This window comes from Epinephelus lanceolatus, chromosome 5, assembly GCF_041903045.1.
Source record: "Epinephelus lanceolatus isolate andai-2023 chromosome 5, ASM4190304v1, whole genome shotgun sequence".
Classification (NCBI taxonomy): Eukaryota; Metazoa; Chordata; class Actinopteri; order Perciformes; family Serranidae; genus Epinephelus; species Epinephelus lanceolatus.
In genome coordinates this window covers 7,943,418-7,968,737 of record NC_135738.1, presented here as the reverse complement: position 1 = coordinate 7,968,737, position 25,320 = coordinate 7,943,418, and the positions used below count along the sequence as shown (strand labels likewise).

General features: G+C 40.9%; 2 protein-coding genes across 2 annotated transcripts in view; both read left to right on the top strand.

Moving 5' to 3' along the window:
- Positions 1-4,914: 4,914 nt before the first annotated feature.
- LOC117262811 (sperm axonemal maintenance protein CFAP97D1) lies at positions 4,915-14,700 on the top strand. The gene is made up of 5 exons (XM_033635959.2): positions 4,915-5,032; positions 6,200-6,280; positions 6,431-6,549; positions 11,868-12,051; positions 12,500-14,700. Exons 1-5 carry the CDS (start codon positions 4,940-4,942, stop codon positions 12,596-12,598), a joined length of 576 nt encoding a protein of 191 aa, XP_033491850.1. The 5' UTR covers positions 4,915-4,939; the 3' UTR covers positions 12,599-14,700.
- A 10,034-nt stretch (positions 14,701-24,734) lies between these two features.
- The window catches only part of itga11b (integrin, alpha 11b), a 67,040-nt gene continuing 66,454 nt past the window's right edge, over positions 24,735-25,320 (top strand). The window contains exon 1 of the mRNA XM_033634543.2: positions 24,735-24,830. Coding sequence (XP_033490434.2) covers positions 24,776-24,830 — 55 coding nt within the window. The 5' untranslated portion in view covers positions 24,735-24,775. The remainder of the gene's footprint in view (positions 24,831-25,320) is intronic.

The following is a 25,320-nucleotide window of genomic DNA, read 5'->3' as shown; positions in this document are numbered from 1 at the left end:
AGGCAAAACACGGCTCTCCACCACAGGGCTGTAGGCTACATAGCAGTCTTAAATGTTGTTTTGTTATGTTATATGGAGCCAGAATAGAAGGAGTCATGGCTCAAAACCAGCTGCCACTGCCCATCAACAAAAACAAAGACAACTATGGTTAAGGCCATGTTTACACGAAAACGACCCACTGAAAACAGAATCATTTCTCATTTTCGTTTTGAAAAAGTTCCGTGTTTAGACGACAATGTTTTGATAACAATCGCTGTGCACACGGATCCGCCAAAATGTAAAGTGTAGTATACATGCCAGGCCAGTAGTTGACGGTGTGACTTTGCAATGAAACAACACGCACCTGGGCACGTACACTTCCTTCTACAGAGCGGTGATGTATAAACAAACAAAATGGCAACCGCACGTTTGTCTGGGTGGACGACGAGGTGGAGTTGCTATAGTAAATCTACACTTTGATGGGGAAACCTTGATACATTCAATAGGGTAAGCAGCAAAAACCGAGCTTGGGAGTCCGCCATTGTTGTTGGTCAACTTTCTCGTGCATGCCTAGTCACTGGAAGCGTAATGCGCATGTGCAAAGAGTCTCCTTTTTCAGAGGAACTGCTTATAGCAAGTTTACATGACAACGGAGACGGTGCTGTTTCCAAAAAATTGCACTCTGAAACCCGTTTTCAAAACGTTGCGTTTTCAGGCACTCAAAACACTGCTGTCTGTAAACGATCGGCCAAAATGCAACTTAAGTTTACCATTTTCAGTTGAAATCGTTGTCGTATAAATGGGACCTAAATGTGATAAGATGAAAGAACTGGACGGAGGCCATCATCAAAAATGCTCACATGTGCAGCGCACACTTCATATCAGGTTAGGGAAAAAGTATTTCCTGTTGTAGGGATGAATAACGTTATGTGTATTAAGGGTTATCATGTCCACCTCATCAGAAACTGGCGAGGTATTAGGAATGTTGGATTTCTCCGTAACGCTAACTTTTTATCACATTAGCCAGCGTTAGCTTCGATAGCAAAACAAACTGGAGGAAACGGTTCAAGTGTCGTCCTCCTTTGTAAGATTGGCTTCCTGTGACATCATCCATCCGCTGAGTGAGAGCATACGGGTCGGCCAGTCTGGTCCCGTTGGTCAGTGTTTACTTATTCAAGTAACACTCGCGTCCAGTGAGTGACCTGACATGGTGTTTTCATAAATTCAGTCTGACGCTCTACACTATAATTATGCGGTATATATTAAACTATATGGACCTTGAACTAATGACTGAGGAGAAATCTGGACCCCATGGCAGGACCAGCTGGGAACCACTGATCTAAAATGATAGATGTCATAAGATGTCACTGGTGTAAAATATTTACTCAAGTACTGTAGCTACTACTGTACTTATATTTTGACTCCACTGCATTTCAGGAGGAAATATTGTACTCTTGCCTCACTACATTTATTTCACAGCTGTACTGGTTACTTTTTGTTTTATTAAGTTACGCATAAAAACATTAAATTAACTTTTTGGGTTATTTACAAAAAACATGTTTCCTTTCTAATGTCTTAGATGTCAATGAGTTGTTATCAGTTCCACCGAAAGACATTTCTCCAACTTCACATTGTTTTATCTCAGTGACTGTTCAAAAGATCAATATTTCACTAAAAATCCAGAAAGTGAAAACAGGTTTGTGTATCAGCACTTAAGCTCCTTTCCCACTGCGCACAATCCCCACTAATACCCACTAACATCTGGCTTTTGTATATAATGGGAAAGGTTACAATTGGCATTCACTCTGGGTCAAATGACTCTGTTGCAGTCATGGGTATTTATCTACTCCAGCTTGGGTAGGCTGTGATGGATCAATTGGCAGTGATGGAAATGCTACAACATTTGGCAGTGCAATGAAAATACTAACACATTCTCGCATGACCTCGTCACATATTAACGTTTGGTCATGGACTTTACATGACGATATATATGATGTGCAAGGTACCCTGGGTGTGTTGGTTGTTGACGTTCTGGGACACCATGTCAAGTTCTGCCTGTTACATGCATTGTCTGTTTTCAAAATACACTTATACAAATACACTGTTTGCATACAGTCTCTTTCAAAATAAAAGCACTACGTCAGCACTGCAAATTGAATTTTTTTTTTTCTTAAACAACAAACACACGTGGTTACATTTTGCCAACACAAGTGGTTGGGTTGAGGAAAAAAACAGGGTTTGGCTTTACTATCTTACAGGAAGTGAACACCAGTTTCCCGGGTGAAAGTAGGTGGTTGTGGGACCCATCCACCACCTCTCCTGCCCAATTTACTCGGACGTTCGCTGCCTTAACTGTTGTTGTTGTCCCGCCATATTTCCGTTAAACAATAATGGGCGACCAGCCGTCTGTCACGCCAACGTGAAAGGACAGCTTTTTTCGTTGATGTCTAACGCTTGAAGTCACTGACCAAGTGCCGGTTTTCAACGCCTTCAGAGTGAAACTGGGTTGAAAATACCATCCCTCTGTCGAAGCAGCACTTGAACATCCATCCTAATTAGTCTGCACCAAATTTGAGAAAGAGACTGAATATGTAACAGATATATGAAAGAAGTAACGGCAAAAACATTTTCACAGGCCTCCATGCTGCTTTCTACTGTTTACTCACCAGTTTTCCGGCCAACAATAAATGTGACACACCAGAAGAAAAAATAAACCAAAAACCGGTGTACAGAGCGGTGTACTCTGCTCTGGTCTGGTGGCAATGGGAAATGAGTCTATTGCCTATTTTTAGTGGACACACATGCTTATTTTGGTGGACAAGTGATATTAATCTTCTTTCCTCTCCCATTAATCATGTGATAACCCCTCAGCTTTATCTGGTGACCCTTTGGAGGCGCCTGACCCCTCTATTGGGAACCACTGGAGTAGACAAAAATAGCTGACTGTATGTAAAGTAATTTAAAGTGTCCTGAGATAACTCTATTTAAGTAAAATTGTCTTGACTCTAGTATCGAAGCAGCAAAGAGTTCCCTCTGTGGGGTGACTGGGCTCAGCCTTAGAGATAGGGTAAGGAGCACAGACATCCAGAGGGAGCTTGGAGTAGAGCTGCTGTTCCTTCGCGTCGAAAGGGGTCAGTTGAGGTTGTTTGGGCATCTGATTAGGCTGTCCCCTGGGTGCCTCTCATTCGAGGTGTTCCGGGCACATCCCACTGGTAGGAGGCCCCGGGGCAGACCCAGGACATGCTGGAGGGATTACATATCTCATCTGGCCTGGCAACGCCTTGAGGTCCCCCGGGAGGAGGTGGAAATTGTTGCTGGGGAGAGGGACGTCTAGGGTGATTTGCTTGGCCTGCTGCCCCCACGAACCGGCCCCGGATAAGCAGATGAAAATGGATGGATGGATCTAACATTGATAATAATCTAATAATGTACTTTTGTATGTAACAGAGTGTTTTTAAATTGTACTTTTCCTGAAGTAAAAGGTTTGACTACTTCTTTCACCACTGCTGGAAGAATTTCCTGCGTTGAGTTCAAGTGCTGATCCTATTTATAGAGCACAAGATTTATTATTCATGTTTTGTGTCTTTATATTTTTGGGTTTCCTTCTAGATGCCACAGCTGAGGTTATGTGAGGAAACTGTCATCCTGCTAATATTGTTCTTTAAATTGGTTCAAATGAATGACAGAGAGAGACATGCAAAATATATACACATAGGATATATAGACAAATATGAGACAGAAAATATATATAGCTGTTCCACATATGAATATATTCATATATTTTAAGGCACAAAAAAAGCTAAGTATGGATTGTAAATGTATGTTGATCAACATTTGGTCCTAATTTGAGTGTTGCTATTGTTTTGAAATCCCTCTGTATTGTCATTTTTAGTCCTCACTTTCCTTTGTTTATGTGTTGCTTTTTATTCACATGTCAAACCAGCTGACAGTGATACTGAGAGAGAGGAATAACTGTCCGTGTCAGGTTGCTGGTTTAAATCCCTCTGCAGGTCACATCAGTGCAAAGCAGCCGCACGGCGCCCTCTTACAGCTCAACATGGAACTGCAGGAGAGGCGATGAGACAGGTTGTAAAAACACAGGCTGAAAATACCAAGGTGACGATTGTTTTACAGCTGATGGCATGTCATACACTCTGATTACAAAAGCTAGAGAGAAATAAAATAGAACAAGTCTCATCATTAGAAGATGAACATGTCGAAAATGTTTTTCTGTATGAGTTACATGTTAGTTAAAACAGGGTTCATTATCACTCTGAACAATAATGCTCTTATCTTAAAACCAGTAAATGGGACATTTTAATATAGCTTTACATTGACTGTTAGAGTGTTATTAAGTTCATTCACTGATTTTCCGTAAATGCTTATCTTGGAGCCTATCCCAGCTGACATTGGGCGAGAACGTGCCCTAAATCAGTTTTCACTCTTTAACCTGGAAGAACTTAACTTAGCAGCTCTCCATTGTTTAAATTGGAGAAAGTGAACTGTCAGGCAGTCAGTGTCCAGTGTTGTGAAAACTCTGACGGCATTTAATTTAGACATTTAATTAAACTTTTTTTTTTTTTTTTAAAAAAACTACAGTCTGAAAAACTGTTACTGCAAAATGCAATGTTATTCTTATTCAAATATTTAGATAAAAAAAATAAACCGATGAAAAAGATGAATGTCGCATGTGATGTTTAATGATATAATACTGCTGTATATGTAAGTAGATCAACCTCAGGTGTGTGTGTGTGTGTGTGTGTGTGTGTGTGTGTGTGTGTGCCTTAAAAAGCTCAGCTCAGTAATAATTCAAAGGAACTTTATCTGGCTGAGATAAAGAGGGGAACATCTCCATGGCGACAACCCCCCAGGCCTAAACACACACACACACACATTTCGTGCTGGGTGTTAGACTGAGTGTATGAATGAGTGAGTGTAAAGTTATCATCAGAGGCGCAGCATGCACAGGTCCTACCAGCCGCTAAAGCCTGTCACCAACCGCTACCTGCAGCAGAGATGGGACCAAAACAACTACGACAACCACCGCAGGAAGGTAGGAGGATGGAGATGAAGGTGGAGGATGGAGAGGAAGGTAGGAGGAGTGGTTGGTGGAGGACAGCTGGTCCTGCAGACTCATGTGTCAGTAGTCAAAGACTCATCTTCCATTAGAAAAAGAGTGTTGAGTTGGAAGAACTGATGAAGGAGCAGATGGTTGGAGATGAACAGCTGGTGAAGCGGTGGTTGGAGGTTGTTAGTTATAGTATCGGACTTGTGGGTTGGAAATGAAGTTGCAGTGTAAGAGTGGTGTGTTTTAGATAGAGGATTGGTCGATGAGTGTACGGCAGGCTGCAGATGGATTAGTGGTGGGAGACTGGTTGGTTATGGTAATGGACCAGTGGGTTAAAATAGACACAATGTTGGATTGGAGGAGGAGAGCTGAAGAGTTGATGGTTTAGAGGGTTAAATTTACAAAAAAGTGTGTATTGGATGATCCAATATCTAATTCTTAATGTAATCACAGGAAGTACAGAACAAAGAAACGGAAAATACACAGTATACTTGTTCTAGTAATTCGTCAAGCTTATTAAATTGTTTTTTGGCCACTTGGGGGCAGCGACACAAATTAAACACAATATTTGACATAATATCACTTTATAACTATTACTCCTACTCCTCCTCTTACTACTAATAATAACAATAATAATGTTGTGGTAAACATGTTGGCAAACACTTTCTTACTTAAACCTCCAGCAGTTACAGAGACCAACATGTTGGCATCAAGTTTGGCCTGAAATCAAAGTGCTGATATTAGTTTTGAATATTGTCATTAAAGACAGAAGATGAAGTTCTATCTGTCTAGCACCATCTCAACATTCATGGTGTTGCTTTGTTAGATTTTTATTTCACAGAGAATCCCATTAGCCTCTTGAGCTAAGTGAAAAATAGTTGAATTTTTGTAACACCTGGGGTCCCCTGACATGAGGTCTGAGGTTAGAGCTTCTGGTATTTTGTGATGAGTAACCTACCATAAATGACACAAACAGTCCCGTGGTCAGATTTGAACATATTAGAATAGTGTTGGGTATGTCCAAACTGGCAACTGAAGTTCATTGAAAAAACAGTAAAATAAAAAGCAGAGTGTACATATTATCTGTAATTTTACTTTGAGGTTTGAGTCGCTCCAAATCCTCGCTACACTGACCTGTGTTTACCTGTCCAGGTGTGCTCCGCTCTGCCAGTGGTGGACAACAAAGGAATGAGGACGCCAGCTCACATCCACCTCAAGCTCAAAAAACTACAGGTCAGTGGACACACACACACACACATTCAAAAGTTGCCTTTTAACCGTATGTCCCGTAGTCCACCAGTTTATAATCAGAGCAGTGTCGAAGATGTTTGACTGACAGAGAGAGGGTTCAGTCTGTTTTAACTATTTGTTTCTGTGATTCAGCTGCAGGACGAGCGGCTGTCCATCATCGACAGAGACAACCGTCTCCTGGCCTCCAAACTGGCCAACATTGTTTGCTCTAAAGGACTGGTGGACCATCACAACCAGTACCACCTGAGGAGGTGAGAGCCTGCTGACACAGAACACACAACATGCTCATGTCATGGTTTGTCACCAGAGCTGCCCCTGACCAAACTAGGGCCCTAAGCGAAATTTTATTTGGAGGCCCCCCCCCCCACCTCTCCCCATCCCAAATGTATCATAGGTACAAAATGACCGTACAACAACATGCCATTTAACTTGACAACCTTTATTAGCAATAACAAATGTACTACTGCTACCGCTATTAGTACTGGTCTGGTAGCACTACTACTACTTCTACTAATATTAACAAAAAACTACTACTATTGCTATCTATTATTACATTATTATTATTATTATTATTATTATTATTATTATTATTATTATTATTATCATTATTGTTGTATTATTATTATTATTATTATTATTATTATTATTATTATTATGTACAGACTACAGTCCTAAGAAAACATACTAATTCAGGATCAAACAGACTGATATTTCAAACTTTACAGTCAAGTTTAGTTCCCTCTGTCAACAAATGCATCAGTTACACACTCATTTCAATCAGTATTTCCCTGTCTTCTCAAAAGCTGACTGTTATAAATCAAATTCATCAACAGATGGCGACATTTACCTCCATATAAATCGTCGAAAACTTAAATTAACAATATAAATTGATAGGCTATAAACTTTAGCTAATATATATTGGCTAAAGTTTATAGCCTATCAACCAACTGGTCATTTTACCACTCCTTTTCATCAAAGGTGAATGCATAGGGCGTTAACAAGACATTCAATAAATGTTAATCAGGGCCGCTGGAAAAAAAAAAATTTCTCCAGTCTAGACAGAGATTCCTATCTAATGAGTAGCAGCTTAGGTGTTTGTGCCACAAAGTTTTATTTCAACAACATACCCACCTTCAAGTGAAGCACGAGCTTCCTCTTGTTTTGCCTTCTTTTCCCTCTTGCTCGCTCCTGACTCGTGATGTCTTTTGGACAACATGTCGACAACTCTTCACCTGCTGCAGCTCTGCAAGTGCCTGCTGGCGTACCCCTCTGATTGGTCAGATATCGAGTGCTGTCAATCAATCAAGACAATAAATAGTTAAAAACAGTGCAGAAAATGCATTTAAAAAGCAAACATAAAGCAAAAGCAACAGCAGACAAATATAAAAACAATAGCTACAGATTATCCTAACAATAAGTTACATATCTAGTTCACTGGTAAGCTGCAGTAAATAGTAGTGTTTTAAGCCCTGATTTAAATGAGCTGACAGTTTCAGCCAACCTCAGATATTCTGGAAGTTTGTTCCACAGACGGGGAGCATAGAAACTAAAGGCTGCTTCACTTTGTTTGGTTTTGATCCTGGGAACACTGAGTAAACCTGTTCCAGATGATCTGAGGGGTCTGGATGCTTCATAACGTACAAGTAAATCAGAGATGTATTTAGGCCCGAGACCATTTAGTGCTTTATAGACAAGTAACAAGATTTTAAAGTCTATCCTTTGACACACAGGAAGCCAGTGCAGTGACTTAAGCACTGGTGTAATGTGCTCCACTCTCTTGGTGTTGGTGAGGACTCTGGCAGCAGCGTTCTGGACGAGCTGCAGTTGTCTGATTGATTTTTTACTCAGGCCTGTGAAGACACCGTTACAATAGTCCAGCCTGCTGAAAATGAAAGCATGAACAAGTTTTTCTGTATCTTGTTTAGACAAAAATTCTTTTATTCTTGCTATGTTTTTAAGGTGGTAGTAGGCTGATTTAGTAATTGTCTTAATGTGACTATTGAAATTTAGGTCTGAGTCCAGAACTACACCAAGATTTCTGGCTTGATTTGTAGGTTTTAGTGTCATGGCGTCAAGGTGAGCGCTGACTATTGATCTTTGCTCTTTGGGGCCAAAAACAACTATCTCAGTTTTGTCTGTGTTTAGTTGTAGAAAATTCTGGCACATCCACGTATTGATTTTGTCAATGCACTTATTTAGCAGATGTAGGGGACTGTAGTCATCTGGTGACACTGTTAGGTAAAGTTGTGTGTCATCTGCATAAGTATGGTAGGAGATGTTATGATATTCCATAATCTGAGCAAGAGGGAGCATATAGATGTTGAACAGAAGAGGCCCAAGAATGGACCCTTGAGGAACTCCATATGTTAATAATTTTTGTTCTCACAGATTCATAATTGCCAAGTGACACAAAGAAATCCCTGTCTTGTAAATAAGATTTAAACCAATTTAGCACAGTGCCAGAAAGTCCCACAAACTTTTCTAGTCTGTCGAGCAGTATCTTATGGTCAACTGTGTCGAATGCAGCACTGAGGTCCAGTAATACCAGAACCGAAATCTTTGATGCATCACTGCTCAGATGAATGTCATTTAAAACTTTTACAAGTGCAGTCTCAGTGCTGTGATGTGCTCAAAATCCAGACTGAAAGGCATCAAAGGAATTGTTTTGCTCCAAGAAGGTGTTAAGTTGCTGAAAAACAACCTTTTCAATGATCTTTCCTAAAAATGGTAGGTTTGATATGGGCCTGTATTTATTTATTACTGAGGCATCCAGATTAGGCTTTTTTAAGAGAGGTAAAGTATGGTGGCAGTATGCAAGCTCAAAAGCAATGGTTGCAATCTGCCATAAATCAGACAGAAAATACAACCTTGTCTCAGTCTCATAAACTGGTAATAAAAAAAAAATCAAAGAACAAATAATGTGTTTAATGCACAACATTGCTTGGAGGCAGGCCCCCAGACCCCCTCTGAAAATGTGTCCCCCCAAATGTAAAAAAACAACCTGCACCCCTTGTTTGTATGCTGCCATGGTGACCTTCCCTCACAGTGTTTTCCTCCACTGAGGTCTTTAACATTGCCGTGATGATGCCAGTGCACCTTGTTGGACCTTTTAAATAATGGATATGACCAGTCCTGCTCTGTTACGCTGTTGAATTATTGATCTGGATGTAAATGTGTGACGGCGGTGACAGTCTCTGGTATTTATGTGCCCTCACACTGACTGGGCTGTAAAATCTTTAATCTTGACAGGAGCTGTAAAGCTTCTCTGAAACCTTTTATTCTGGGACTCAGAGAGACGGGAAGTGACTATAAATCCACTTTGACGGCCAGGAACAAAGCAGTCACTTCTAATTAGTAAAAGAAAGTGTTGGATTGGTTGTTGGACAATAAGACAAGTGATCATCACGTTTAAAGTTGTTATCTTGAACTTGTTATTTAACAGATTTGAACATCTGCAGTTCAAGATCAACCTGATGATTAATCAGTGTTTGTGTCGCCTGATTAATATGAGTCCAATAATGTCTCTCTTTTAGCTCTGTTTTTGGCCTCCACCATCTCCTGAGGACAATGTCTGTGTCTTTAGCTGCCAAATTCATATGGAGTTTTATTCCTGTCTTTATTCAAGAGCATGTTTTTTCAATTTGAGAGCAAGATTTATTGATTTCACTTGCAGACTTTGTTTTCTTTCCCTAAAAACCCTTCCCTTGCACTCAAATAACCCCTGCTTTTACTTAAAGTTGCTCTGCATCTGCTCAAACTTTATGCTTTCACTCAGCTATATTGTTGTTTTTATGGATTTCCTGCGCTCCAGCTTGAACTCTACTCATCACTCTGAAGCTTCTTCTGCGTGCCTGCGAATGATCTGCTCTGCTCTTGGATTTTTTTGTACAACAACCTTGTCAAAATCCCCCAACCAACAGAATGTCAGGTGTAGTGTTGACCCATGAAATGATCTTTGCCTTGTTGCGGGTGCGTTTATGTCTTATGGCCAAAATACACGGGACATGGGCACGGTGTGACACATCAGCCTCAGCACGGCAATAGACTGTGACCATTTTAATCAACTGAAGCTGCAACACTGAACACAGAAGCCACACCTGCCCATGTGGGCACCCAGCTACTCAACTCTATTTTTGCGCAGCTGGTCTATTTTACCTCGTCTGCAGCCTTCCAACAGATAAAAACTATACAGAACTTTGTAAAAAATTAGCAGAATCTGTTTAAAAATGATAAAAATGAACTGTACCAGAGGCAAGGTAATGCAGCAGAGCAACGTGTGTTTTTATGCTACTAATAAATCAGTCCCTATGTTGATCATTTCTCTGATTAAAAAGAACTTGTTCATCTAGTTTTAACACACTGTGAATCTGCATAATTTTTTTCTGCTAAAAAATGGTTCTACATTAAATACAGTCAGATCGTTATTATGACTTGTTCAGCTGTTCATATGTCTTTTTAATTAAATATTTCATAAAACATGTCACGTACCTGGCAGGTCCTGTTTCTGTCCCGGTAATGTTCCAAGCGAATATTCCAAACAACTAGATGCTGAGGAAAGTTAGCCTCTCCCCCACAGCTACAGGTAGTTTCTATTAGATTTCTATCCATCCATAAAGAAATGCACTTCCTTGCGTTGGACACTAGAGCCATCATCTGTATATTTACAGATCTATGGACACCAGGCACATACATAAGTGGAAATGAGGTGTGGATATACAGCCACGTCTGTACCCCATGTTTTCTGGCCGTTAGAGCGTCCCCTACAGACAGTTACTCTTTAACTAGGTTCATCCTCTCCTGCCCTCCAAGGCTTCATTAAATGAACTTCCCTTGTTTTCTTTAAAACTTTTAGCATGAAAGTACAGTGAATAAACATGCTAATGCCCTTAATTTTTTTTACTATGACAGCTAGCTACATTTAGTATAATAGTAGCTGTAAAGCATATTGACTTCCTGTCACTGTGCTAGAGGACAAAACAAAGACACCTGCAAGACTCCACAATGAGTTACAGCAGCAGGACTTCAACTAGCAGTGTTGACAATAGGACATATGTGACCATTAACAGTAGCATTTTAAACACATAGTTAACAGTGTGAAACTTGGTCAGGTTTAGGCATCAAAACTACTTTGGTAGGTTTAAGAAAAGATCGTAGTTAAAATAAGAACGTTTGTTATAGAACTTAAGTTACGTACATAACATAAATTAAGTGTGTAACGTAAGTTATTCTACGTTCAAGTAAATTAGTTGGTAAAGCTGACTTTTGGTTTAGTATAAACACACACAGCTGTCTCCTGGGTCTAAGTCCTGTGTTTGTTTTTATTTTGTTTATACTTCATCATCTGACTTCCTTCTTTGCTCCCGTCATAATTACTACGGCCACTAGAGGTCACTGCCTAACAAAAGTTAATATGGGTTGGAATAATCTGCTTATATAAATGATCTATGTGGTTATATTTTGGGGGGAAGACATTTTGGGTTTCCATCAAAGTGCATTTCAGGTAAATGCATGTGTCAATTTGGTCGTCCATTTCCCTTCCTCCTCTACTTCCTCTTCCTTTCTTTCTCAGTCTGAATGCAGAGAAGAGGAGGGAGGAGCTTCTACAGGTGAGCCGTCAGAATCAGGCCATCTACCAGCGAATCACGTCTCGCCAGTCAGAGTACCGCCGCCAGCTGTGGTTGGACGAGTGGGAGAGGGCGGAGCGCCGGCGGAACGACATATCCCGATACCCCCAAGGGCTCGGTGAGAAACAGGTGAGTCCAAACAGGAAGACACAAACATTAGACCTAAAAATCTAACTTTGTAGAGATACATGAGGGGTAAACCGTTTTCTAAATCTCCAGTAAAACATAATCTACTGACTAAGATTTAAATTATGAAAACTGATTTCATAATTCATAAAACTGGTTCTCCTCCTGCTCAGTTTTTCTTCTCAACAAAATGCACCACACAGTGTCAGGAAGCAGCGAGAGATACTTTTAAAAGATGAGCTGTAACTGAGATGAGAGACGCCCGCTGGACTGAGTGGATGCTGAAGTGGCTCCCACTGATTCACAAAAAGCCTTTCGAGTAATAAACGCAGTGAATCGATCTCTGTCCACAGCGCTCCTCCTGCAGCCTGATTGTTGTGTGTCAACGCTAATGGACACGGAGCTGCTTGTTATCTCAGTGTAATCATGTGTTGCATTTTTGTGTCCGCAGAGGTCTCACAGGAAGGTGAAGTTTGCGGCCGTGGAGGGCAGCGAGCGGACGACGAGCTGCAGCAACACCGACACCGACAGGACCGAAAGAGAAACCTGAGACACAAACACACAACAAACCGACAAACTATCCTCAGCTCACTGCTTTAATCAAGAATGACCCTAAATTTGGCATGAAAAAAACAACTACTTCAAGGGTGGTCAAACATGTGTCATGGAGTGCTAATGAGTGGACTGTCGGCTCTCCATGACACATGATTTTCCCTCTCTGGACTGTGGCATCAGTTAGGAGCATGGTTATAACAGTACGTTACCATTCAAACATGTTAAAATGCAAACATGCTTCAACATTATGTGTAAATCTGTTCTCTACATACTATCAGCATGTTAAGACGCTGTTATCTTAATGTTTTATCAACACGTTCGCCACATATTGACGTTTGGTCATGGACCCTCCACTTCCAGATATGACATGAAAGGTACCCTGGGTGTGTTGGGTGTTGATGTTCTAGGACGCCGTGTGAAGTTCTGCCTGTTACATGTATTCTCTTCTTTCAAAATACACTTCTGTTTTCACAGGAAATTTAACGTTTACATACAGTCTTTTTCAAAATAAAAGCACTACATCAGTACAACAACGCAAATCAACATTCTTTTTCCTCCAACAACTAACGCCCATGGTTAGGGTTAGGAAAAATGAACAGGGTTTGGCTTTAGAATCTTACAGAATGCGAACACCGCACTCTTGAGTGAAGGTCTGTGTTTGTTGGACCCATCGCCACGCTTCCTACCCGCCTGCCCCATTCGGACTTTCGCCACCTCAACTTTTGTCCTTGTCCTGTTGCGTTTCCCCCTGACACCGCCGGGTGCCGTTAACTGTAATAGCAAGCAGCTGTGTGTCATGCCGACATTAAAGGACACCTTTTTTCCTTGGTTTCTGATGCTGCCCAAGCGCCGGATTTCAATGACTTCGGAGTGAGACCAGGCTCGTATTTTACCACCTTGCGTCTCTCTTATGCTCTTTGCTCAGTCTTCGCCCTCTGCCCGCCTGTTTGGTGCAGACTGTCTCAACATCTATCAGATTGATTGTAAAATTATTATAAAATTTTGTTCAAACGTGCATGTTCCCCTGAGGATGGATCCTACGGACTTTGGAGATCCTCTGACTTTTCCTCTAGCAAAACCATGAGGTTGATATTTGTGTTTTCTAATGAGATGTCTCAACAACTCATTCATGTTCCCCTCAGGATGAACTTTAATAACTTTAATAATCCTCTGACCTTTTATTTAGTGCCATCATCAGGTCGTAGTTTAATGTGTCCAATACTTTGGTTTATGACCAAATACCTGCAGAACTAAAGAAATTCACATCAGTCTTTGCTGTGTTTACTGATAATTAGCTAATGTAGGCATGCTAATGTTAGCATTTAGCCTAAAGCACCACTGGTATGGCAAGGTAAGGTAGGGTGAGGTGAGGTGAGGAGATGAGGGGATGTAAGGTAAGATAAACTTTGATGTCCCTGAGGGGCCATTTGAGATACAGCAAGTAGTCTTGGGTGTACCAAAACAGACAGTATAATACATAACACACAGTATCCAGTATCACACTGTCAGGGGTAAATCATGGACATTAATGGTCGCTGCTGCTTAAGATAGGTGATAGCTGACTGGACAAAGTATCTGTAACACTTTATGCTGCATTTAGGGAGGCTAAACCTCTGCCCCGATGGAAGCATCTGAAACTGAATATGGAAGGGATGTTGAGAGTCTGGGACAACTGACCGAGCTCGAGAGGTTGCTCTCTCTTCATATGGATGCTGTAGGTTATTAAACGTAACACCAGTGATCTTACAGCAGAACTTGACCACTTTTCCCAACTTGTTCTTGATTCCAGCAGACAGTGTTAAAAGAAAGAACAGACTCGATAAAAGCAGAATAGAACGTTTTTATTTTCTTGACTACATCAAAACTCTTGAGCTTTCTTAAAAAGAATAAGTGTTGGTTTGTCTCACAGATGCCTGTAGGCTCTTAATTTCTTTGCTAACTATTTTAAAAAACCTAAAGTTCTCTAACATATCTAAACTTTGCAGGTTTTTGCACCACTAGTTTTAAAGATTTAAGAAGAGAAAAGACATCTCTTCAATTTTTAATCTATCGAACTATTTTGGATGAAGCATGCTGTAATGTTTTGTGTCTTGTAGTCTTGAGTTTTGTCTCTTGTGTCTCGTTTTATGTTTATTGAAACCCAATAAAAAGCTCCTGGATTACTGACTCTGAATAAAACTTTTATCACATTCTGGTTTTTGGGGCCACTTTGTTATTGCTCTCACCACTTGTACTGTCACTCACAGAGGGGTCTACTCTTGTTGAGTATCTTTTTCTGTTATGTTTTGCACTGCTATGCTTTTATTTTATCAAGGGTCCAGTGTGTAGGATTTAGGGTGATAAATGGGAAGAAATGCAATATTATATAATAAGTGTGTTTTATTTAGTGTGTAATCACCTAAAAATAAGAGTTGTGGTGTGTTTGTTACCTTAGAATGAGATGTTTATTTCTACATAGGGAGCTGATCCTCGTTTATGGAGACTTTGGAACTGCTGTTTTGAAAAGTGCTACATAAAAAAGTTATTATAATTACTATTTTTCCTTTCCAAACATGAATCTTGTCTTATAATCTTAGGATTAGAGAGTGATCGGTCAATTTCCTAGCCCCTTTATAATGATCTTGTACAAAACTGGGACTCAGTTGCAGAGAAGAACACAAAACTCCTTGAACAACTCCTTAAATCAATTCCAAAACTTTACTCAGGAGGTCAGGGGTCAAACATGTGAAGGCAGTCAGCGAAGGCAGAAAGGCCCATTCAGGGAAATCACACAAAAAGCAAAGTCCATAAATCCAAGCAGAGTCAAAAAGCAAGGAATCAAACATAAAGAAAAGGCTGGAGAACATGAACACATTAAGGTGACAATGACAATCTGGCGACTGAATGGTGGAAAATGGGCTTTAAATACACAAGTGCTAATTACTAACTACACATTGGTGAGTGGAACAAGACACAGGTGACACACATGAGGAAATTAGCAAAGGCGAGAAAACTGAGGAGGTAATGGTGTGTTCGTTTTGTACTTGGAGGTCGGGGAAGTGGGAATGACGTCACCTCCGAGCTGACAACAGTTTTTGGTGGACAAGTCGGTAAAAAACATGGATGCCCGCAAGAAAGCCTTTGTTGTGTACAGTACAGCTTCAAAACCATCATGCACTCCAACTGATGAACGCTGCAGATGAGACTGACCTAATGTAAAACTAATAAGAATTAGCAGAGTGTTTACTCACTATGTATGTGACCGGCAGCCATCTTGAATTCATAAATGGGGGTTGATGCGGTTGCTCCAAGTTTTCAAGTTGGAAATCCAATCTCAGGGTGCGTTCGAGTTTAAACTTCTGACTGGGAACTGGGAATTTCCGACCTCCGAGTACAAAACGAACACACCATAAAAGAACACTAAACAGAATGAGAACACTTTTTTAAAATAAAACAGGATGTGGAATATCGCTCCCTTTAATTCTTAAATTCACAGTTCTCATTTAACTCTGCGCATGGTGTACTTTTGTAGTCTCTTTTAAAGAACACAGAAATGATTTCAAACCTACTGAATATATTTTTGCAATGAACATACAAGACAATTTCAGACATGCTCCTCATGTCAGCTCTCCTCTGCTCTGCTGTTTGTCCACAAGGTGGCAGTAACTCCATGTTTTTGTCCTCTGGTAAATGAAGTGTTGAAGTGGTGACTGAGACGGAGGGAGACAGCGGAGATTAATGTCAGCTCTTACAGGAGCAGAAGAGTGTGTCTGTACTTCCAAACGAGAAGAGTCCTTCAGTTCGTTTGGTTTCTATTATCAGAATCTCATTAAACACAAGAGGCTGAGAAAATGAGCAATCTGCAGAGATTCAGACTGACACAAAAAGAGGGCCTTTTATTATAGTTATTAACTAGGGTACTTTTCCACTCTTTACTTTAGTAGCAGAAACAGTCTGGTGTCACTTTAAAGTATTTTATGTGACATATTCAGAGCAGTTTTGTCATATTCCAACTAAAAAGGAAAAAATAAAAAAATGATGGGTGAAGTCATGGTGGCTACGTCCCTTATGTTTATACTGTTTAAGATAAGTAGTTAAAATGTGACTAATATGACTCAAATCAATGCTTAAGTTTTTCTCACTGCTTAATTTAAGCATGCGATATATTTTGTAGTCACTACAAGATGAACCAGAAGATGTAAATATAAAATTCCAGTCGGTAACAAACATGAGTCACTTCCCACATTGTGTCCCACTCAAATGTGTTCAAAATGCTGTTTCACTGTGACGACTCTTTACAAGAAAACAGAGCCACTAATTGCAGAAAATTTAATGAATCATGTCTCGTCTTAAATCTCATTAAATCAGAAAGTAGTGGGTGCTGCTAGTGTGAGAGAGTAAATATGTGTGCAGTGGAAAAGCCCTTTAACCACGTCAGTCTGTCCTGATGCTGAGCCTCACTGGAAGTGTCCTCGGGCCAGGACACCGACCATCTGGGAACAGTTAACCAGCGTCTGTAACTGTAAACCAGAGCAGCTCCCCCGGCACCAAACCAAATGCTGTACTAACAACTATTATTCTACTTCTTTCTCTTCCATAGATTAACTTGTGATATATGAAAGAGCTCTGTCACCACACATGCAGATATGTATATACTGTATGTAACGCTTGCATCTGTTCCATGTGTCCTTTAAAACATACAGACAACAGTGTTATTGGTTTATAGGAGAGCAGTCGTCCTTCCCTGTTTTACTACGTTTCACTTTATTAAGATCAGAGGGAGCAGCACACAGACCTGCTCCACCAGCTTTATTAGTGCCAACACACTGAAGTACAAAGGAACAATACGCTAACAACAATAACAAGCTTCATTCTGAACACAAACTGGGAGGAATATCTCTCTACAGGATCTAATAATAATGTTATGTCAGCTGCATGTTTGAAACTACACATTTATTTTAAATCTATTTCTGTGGTTGTCAGTTATTTTACATGTGAATTTGGGAGGTAAAATTTTACCTGATGTCATTTATTTTATTGTATTTTTGTAGTTTCATCGATCGTTTCTACCAGTATAACAGCATGTTTTCTCACCAAGTTAATTGTGGGGATCTGGGAAGACAAACTTTGAGGGGAAAGTGGAAGAGATGCAGCAGAATGTGACTTTTGCAGCTTTGTTGTTGGCAAAGTAATGGCTGTTACACATCAGGATGAAAAGTGAAATGAAATACAGAATATTTGTTGTTTTTCAGGTTCAAACCCTTTATACTAACACCAACTTGGATGTTTGTGTTCTGTCCATTCCACTGAAAATTAAAAGGTTTGCAACGCAGCACAATCCTCGATTGATGGTGATGATGTTCAAGTTGTAATTCATCATCTTTTGGCTCAAAAGAGGAGAAAATACTCGGCACACCCATTATTACAGAAGAGGAGCAAAGCAGTGAGTATCATTGCCTGGTACAGCAGTTTAAAATGTACCACAGGTGTTTCAGGGATCACCAGACTGTGTGTATATACACAACACAAATAACTGATGTTATACTATATTTGTTTAACCCAATCAGCAGAATACATGTTGGCATTTCTGAAAATCACAGATATGTTCATTTGTACGTTTTGTGGGTAGCGGATATCTGGAAACTTTATGTTTCTTTAGTTTTCAATTTTATGTTGTGACAGTGCTGTTGATAACACATGGTTAGCTTTGGGCACAACAGCCACTTGGTCATGGTTAGGAAAAGATCTCTTTTTGGCTTAAAATACCTGCTTTGGTCGTGAAAAACATAAAAATACCCACTTTTGTCGCTGCAAACACAGCTGGAAATGTCCTGATATCTTGTTAAGAAATAACTGCTTTTGCCTCTACAATCACGGCTGGAAATGTCCTAACTTCTCATAAAAAATACCCACTTTTGTCACTGCAAACACAGCTGGAAATGTCCTGATAGCTTGTTGAAAAATAATGGCTTTGGTCACTACAAACAAAATTGCAAATGTCCTGACTGCTCATAAAAAATACCCTCTTTTGTTGCTATAAAAACACGTCTGGAAATGTCCCAGCTTCTCATAAAAAAACCCCGCTTTGGTCACTACAAACACAGCTGGAAATGTCCTGACTTTTCATTTAAGCTACCCACTTTTGTTGCTACAAAAACAAGGCAGGAAATGTACTGACCACTTCTGAAAAATTACCTACTTTTGTCGGTACAAACACAGCTGGAAATATCCAGACATCTTGTTAAAAAATACCCGCTTTTGTTGCCAGAAACACAGTTGGAACTGTCCTGATCTGTCATTTAAAAATACCCACTTTTGTCTTTACAATCATAGCTGAAAATGTACTGACCTCATGTTAAGAAACACCTGTCAGTGACGGATCGCAATGGGAAGTTGAATTGTGATATATTTGATCCTGATGAAGACAGAATATTGTTTCTGTCATGTTGCAGCACATAAAGATAAAGTTCTTTTATCAGTGACTTTCAGCAGCAGTTTGTAGTGAGGTCGACCTTTACCACTGAGTGTTTTGATGCAGGTTATCTGTTACTGACAGCTGCCGGTGGAGACGAGTCCTCGCTGTGCTTTGTCACACGCCTCAGTCCAGGAAACAGATTTAAAGCCAACAGCTCTGATTTCTGTAGGAAAGTAATATTCACCCAGCACTTCATCTTCCATCTTTAACTGCTTTCCATTATTAATCAGGTTATTTTTCTTCTGTCTGTTTCATAACTTGCTGTCAGCTGGTCCTTTTTAATGCTTCCTTTGTCTCTTTGTTTAGGCTCCGGTCCATCCTGGTCTCTGTGGCTGTGGTGATGAAGTTTGAGGTTTCTGCCCTGCTACTGAAGACACTGATTAATACTCAGGGTCCCCAGCAAACGGCAACCTCCTGAGCTGAAAAATGAAGTCAACACTGATGTGCCAAGAACTGCAGTTCTTCTAATGACCACTAGAGGCTGTCTCCAGATGCCAGTCAATCCCCATTGAGCCCCATGTTAAAAAGCCCAACTTCAAAGCCTCATGCCACCCTCATGGAGTCTGTTTCTGACAGTGTGGTCAGAAACATGGACACCAGTCGCCTGCTGGAGGTCATTTTGTAGGGCTCTGGTAGTGCTCCTCCTGTTCCTCCTCACACAAAGGAGCAGATACCGGTCCTGCTGCTGGGTTGATGCCCTTCTACGGCCCTGTCCAGCTCTCCTCGTGTATCAGCTGGTCTTCTGGTATCTGTTCCATGCTCTTGTAACTGCGCTGGGAGACACAGCAAAACTTCTTGCGATGGTACGTAGATGTGCCATCTTGGAGGAGCTGGACTACCTGTGCAACCTGATTGGGCTGCAGGTGCCGCCTCATGCTACCAGTAGTGACAAGGACGCTAGCAGAAGACCAAACTAGAGAAGACTCAGTCAGGAAGGATTAGTGAAATGAAACAAGTGATTCTCTGTCCTCTGTGATCAACGTGTTTCAAAATGTTATTTTTCCAATATTTAGTGGAGCTTGTGGAGTGTCAGGAAATTAAAGTACCCTGCTCAGACGTTCGTTACGGCAGTATTTTTAGTCTGCAGTCTGGTTATTTGTTCTGTGGTTGAAATGATCTCAGAGCAGTTTTTATTCCTCTTGGCTGTGATGGATTTGTGTCTGTTTCCCTGTTTGTCTCTGAGCGTCTGAGCGACTTTCTGCGTGTTCATGTTGTTTTGGTCTTTTCTCCTGTTTTTGGATTTAAAGTGTTACAGACGACAGGAATTTATATTTACTACGTTTCCTGTACATTTATAATCAGAAATGTTTAATGTTTTATTCATTTTTCCCCCCACGGACACTGAATAATTTGACTTTCAGAGGAATAGTTTGTCATTTTAACTTGTTGTAGTGTATTTACTGGACAGATTTGAGAGTGGTATTGATCTTCTGTCCAACTCAAGGCAAGAAGGCCAATAAGAGTTTTTCCTAAAATGTTCCTTCAAGTGAACAGCATTTATCTGCTTAACAGGACAATCAGTAATACCGTGATGCTGAATCTGTGAATACTTGGAAGCTTTAAGTCAAAATTCCTGCTATCAAATTTCCCTCATAATTTGTCTTTTTGTGCAAAAGACACAAATCTGTTGCAGGTGAGAGGGAGACGTCTCCTCCCACCTGTCTGTCCATCTGTCCGTCTGTATGTATGTGTGCATGTATGTTTGTATGTACAGTACAGATGTTGGACAGTAAAGCAGTGTTGCGTTCACTGACTGACCCTCGGGCTGACTTCAAGGCAGTTTTACCGTCTGTTTCACTTTAATGCTGCCTTGACTCTCAGTTTCCACTTGTTATTTCCAGCAGCCTGCTGCCATCCAGCTCACTGCACTGCTCTATCTTTTTATTGACGGGGAGGGACACGTGTGTGTGTATGTGTGTGTGTGTGTGTGTGTGTGTGTATTACTCACAATGTGGGAACAAACTGTGTTGACACAATCACAGTGGTGAGATTAATTTTTATAGTTCAGACTTGGTTTTTGGTTACAATTACTCAGGTTTGCCTTTCAGCCAATTCAAAGCAATGTGACAAAAAATTATTAGAGTATGTTTTTGTGCAGTGCTCGTGATCTCAGTGGTCTTGTCTATAATCTTAGTTAAACCCATGACAGTGGTTAGCATTGTTGCCTCACAGGAAGTGGGTTATTGGCTCAGACCCAGGGTGCGGGAGCCCTTCTGTGTTGAGTTTGCATGTTCTCCCCGTGTCAATGTGGGTTTTCTCCAGGTGCTCCAGCTTCCTTCCACAGTCCAAAGACATGCAGGTTAACTGGTGACTCTAAATTGTCTGTAGGTGTGAATGTGAGTGTGAATGGTTGTCTGTCTCTATGTGTCAGCCCTGTGATAGTCTGGTGACCTGTCCAGGATGTACCCCGCCTCTCACCCAATGTCAGCTGGGATAGGCTCCAGCCCCCCCATGACCTCAACAGGATAAGTGGTTGATAAGTGAATGAATGAATGATCAATTATTGCTTAAGATGTTTGCTGCGCCTTGAACTAACTGAAATATTTCACTGTTGAGAAAACAGACTTTACAGTTTACTCCTTAAATCCATTTACTTTTCATTTTTGTTATTATTTTTGATGAATTCAGCGACCGAGGCGCTGCAGAGCCTCTGTCACAGATATCAGAGAGATTTAGATAAATCACTGAAAATCTAGCTTTGCTTAAACAGCTCCTGTGAAGAACTTTGAAGCCTCGCACAAGAGGAGGATAAATTTACTCCTTTGAATGCATCATCCCACCATTTATCTGACAATGTGAAACCTAATTCAGCTTCCCAACTTGTCTTGATCTTATGTAGAGCAGGGGGAGTTGCTGCTGATAAAAGATTGTGTTTAAAAGAAACATGGCCTCTTGACAGTTTGGTTACTGCAAGTCAGTGCCAGAGACAAGTTAGGCCTGAGGAAATGCAAAGGTGTTGGGTTTAGCAAAGTTACATATCTAGAAATACCTAAACAGATCAGAAAGCTGATGATCATCAGCATTAAGGTCACCCAGGGAGGATACACCTCGTCTGTGTTGGGAGGCAAATCTTGAATCAATCTTGGCTGGCTGAAAGAACTGATTGTTACAGATAGGTGTAGTTAGGGGCAGAAGAGTCCAGCCAAAGTGCTCCCTAATTTGTTGCCAGATTTTCAAAGCAGTAATAACTTTGGGTTTAGAGGAGTGCTTCTGTCCAGGTTTAAATGGAGGGCTGCTAAACACCGGGGCTTTTATGGATGAGGGATGACAAGACTCAGCTTCCACATGAACCCAATTTTTATCTGTGTCCAAGATCCAGAGAGCAACTGACTTATGTAAACTGCTGCGAGTAATTTAGATTGTTCTTTAATTCTGGAAGGTAAACAGTATGACAGTATGAAGCCTCTGTGTTCACATCACTTGATTCCAACTATTGGTTGTACTTTACTATGAACATAATTAGCACTGACATTAGCGTTGGCTGCTCAGGGTGAATATTCGCGAGTTGTGAAACTTGGTCTCATCTCAAGTTGTCACATATTGCACATATTATGTGCTAGGTATCCTTCCGTGTCTACTGTTGACAGCCAACCAACGCTGGAATGTCAACAAAAACATGGTTTGGCTCTACACTGGAAGCAAACGCCAGGCTCCAGGGTGAAAGTCCAGGGTTTTTTGGACCCATCCACCTCCCCTCCCACCCACCTGAAGGGACTTTCCTAGTAATATCACGTCTTGATAGGCAGCATTTCAAAGTGACACCATCCAGCAGCCTATCATACTGCAATGACAGGTGCTGTCCGGCTGTGTTATGAACTAACGCCGTATGTTTGTGTATCATACTACCGCAAAAAGAGCCATTTGGCCAGACCAGCAGCGTATCTTAACACGGTGAAAGTTTCCACCTGGCTGCATTACAGGTGTCTGACATGGAAATCACTGACATAGCAGCAGTATTTGACGACTTCAGAATAGGAACGGGTTTGAAATACTCCAAATCACTTGAGGCGGCCATTTTCATGCGAGTAATGCAAGGTGAAAATTTACTTCACAACACACCTTTATATTACCCAGAAGAGTCCTGAATTTGTGTTCAGGAAAAAGAAAATATATATTTTTGATGGAAACACAAAATGAGAAAAACACAGCAGGAATCACAGTGAAGTTATTCATACACTACTTATAAAAAAGTTTACAATTATTTAGCAATATATGAATAAAAATGAGATATCTCTGAATGCATTTACAGCTACACTCACTGTGTTAGAAAGTTATATTTACCAACTTTTAAGGGGGGATTCTGCCAATTTTGAAATTCATAAATGGTATTCCTATTGTCTGTTACAGTCCAGAAAACACAACTAAATATGAGCATCTGTCTTCTAAACCCAAAAACCAGAGTGCTTAGACTCTAATTTGTGATGTCATAGGGTGTAGTTGCTCCACAGATGACTGGTGAAAGATGTTCCAGATGACACAGAACGCCAAAACACACAGGCGGCGAATGTCTTGCATCAAACAATACGCCCCTATTATTTTCAAAGTACAACCCCATACCAGCAGTGGCTAGACACGCTTCGGCGCTCTGTGCCACTGTCCGATTTCCAGCCTCGCCACCCCCAGAATCAAATGCATTTTCCCCCCACTCGTACATACCAGCTCCCTTAGCAGCTCTTCTTCTCTGCTCCTGTGGCAGCTTGACTCCTCTCCTCCCCACTGATGCATGAAGAAAGCTCTGTTGCTGCCTCATGTGTGACAGACTGGATTATGAGAGACTTGTTGAGGTTGAGAAATATCCCGAGCTAAACTACCCACAATCCTGTTATTATAAAGACAATGGCCAAAAAGATACTTCCTTTTGAATCGTAGCTCTGGAGATTGGCTCTTCAGGTGAGTAATCAGGTTTAAGTAGAGGCTAACGCAGAGGTGGAATAGGTACAGATCTTTCAGTAAAGGTAGTAATAACTTTGTGTGGTCGTTTGTTAATGAGCTGCAGTGTGACGCATCCTGTGTGTGCTAGCGGCGGCGCTTGACATGTGTCACATGATGTGCCGCACTGTTTTCAGCTTGAGAGCACCCAGGGGAATGTTCTGAGTACATGGGCACATTTTCTGTTTCACAACTGAGAACACTACAATATGAAAATGTTTAGTACAAGAAGGAAAACAAACATATGTGGGTCCACTAAGGAGTAGCCACACTTTACACCCTATGACATCACATGTTTAGGACTTTGGTTTCTGGCTTTGAGAGAGCAGCTCATGTTCACAAATACTGATTGAACTTTCACAGGCTATGGAAATTACTTATTGTAATTCTTATTTTAGGTGGTGTTCCCCTTTAAAACATCACTTTAAATGCTTCATGTTGGTAGTTAATGTAAAATATTACCCAGGATCCTCGGTGCTCCTCAGTAACTTTCTCTCTGGGATTCCTGGACAGATGTTCACATCTGGCCACAGACACAAATGAAGGCATTTCCTGTTTGTGCACCGATCGAGACATTAAAGCTCCTGTTCTGACAGGAGAAGGTGAAGTTAAAGAGATCGCTCTGTGTGTGGGTGTGTGTGTGTGTGAGAGAGAGGAGGTGTGTTTACAGTGCTCCTCCTCTCTCTCCCTCTCCCTCTCTCCTCCTTCACACATCAGAGCAGCAGAGTTAAGAATCAACCCACAGACACTCACACACACACTCGGTTTCTTTTGCTTTCAAACACACTCATGGATTATTATCATCTTCTTCTTCTGCTGCTGTCGACCTGCAGCTTCCTGCCAGGTGAGTGAGTGAGCATCACACAGCACAGATCAGAGACAGAGAGACAGGTGTTGCTGATGGATCGTTGACTCCATGCGAGTGAGTTTTGAGCCTCAAAGTTGCACCTACTCATTGGAACTCACCCGTTGCCATGGCGACCGATTAATCACAGCACAGGGAGGTGATTGAGGTGTTCAAAGGTATTTTACCTTTTTATTAACACTTGAAGAAGCATCAAGCCTAAAGACAGAACTTTATTTCAAACTTTATTTTCGTTAGATTTTAAGCTGTTTCTGTTTCAAACTGCAAACTGGTTGTTGGCAGGATGTTTCCAGTCACACCCTCTGCCTTCATGTCATGTCATTCATCTGGTGCATGAATCAAAAGTCCATTAGATTGGCTTATTCTGAGCGCTCACAGCTTCACTAAGAAGCGTTTAAACACCTCAATCTAGCGTGCTCTGACAGTGAATGTGAAATCTGAGTGTTTTTATCTGCACACATGTTTTTAT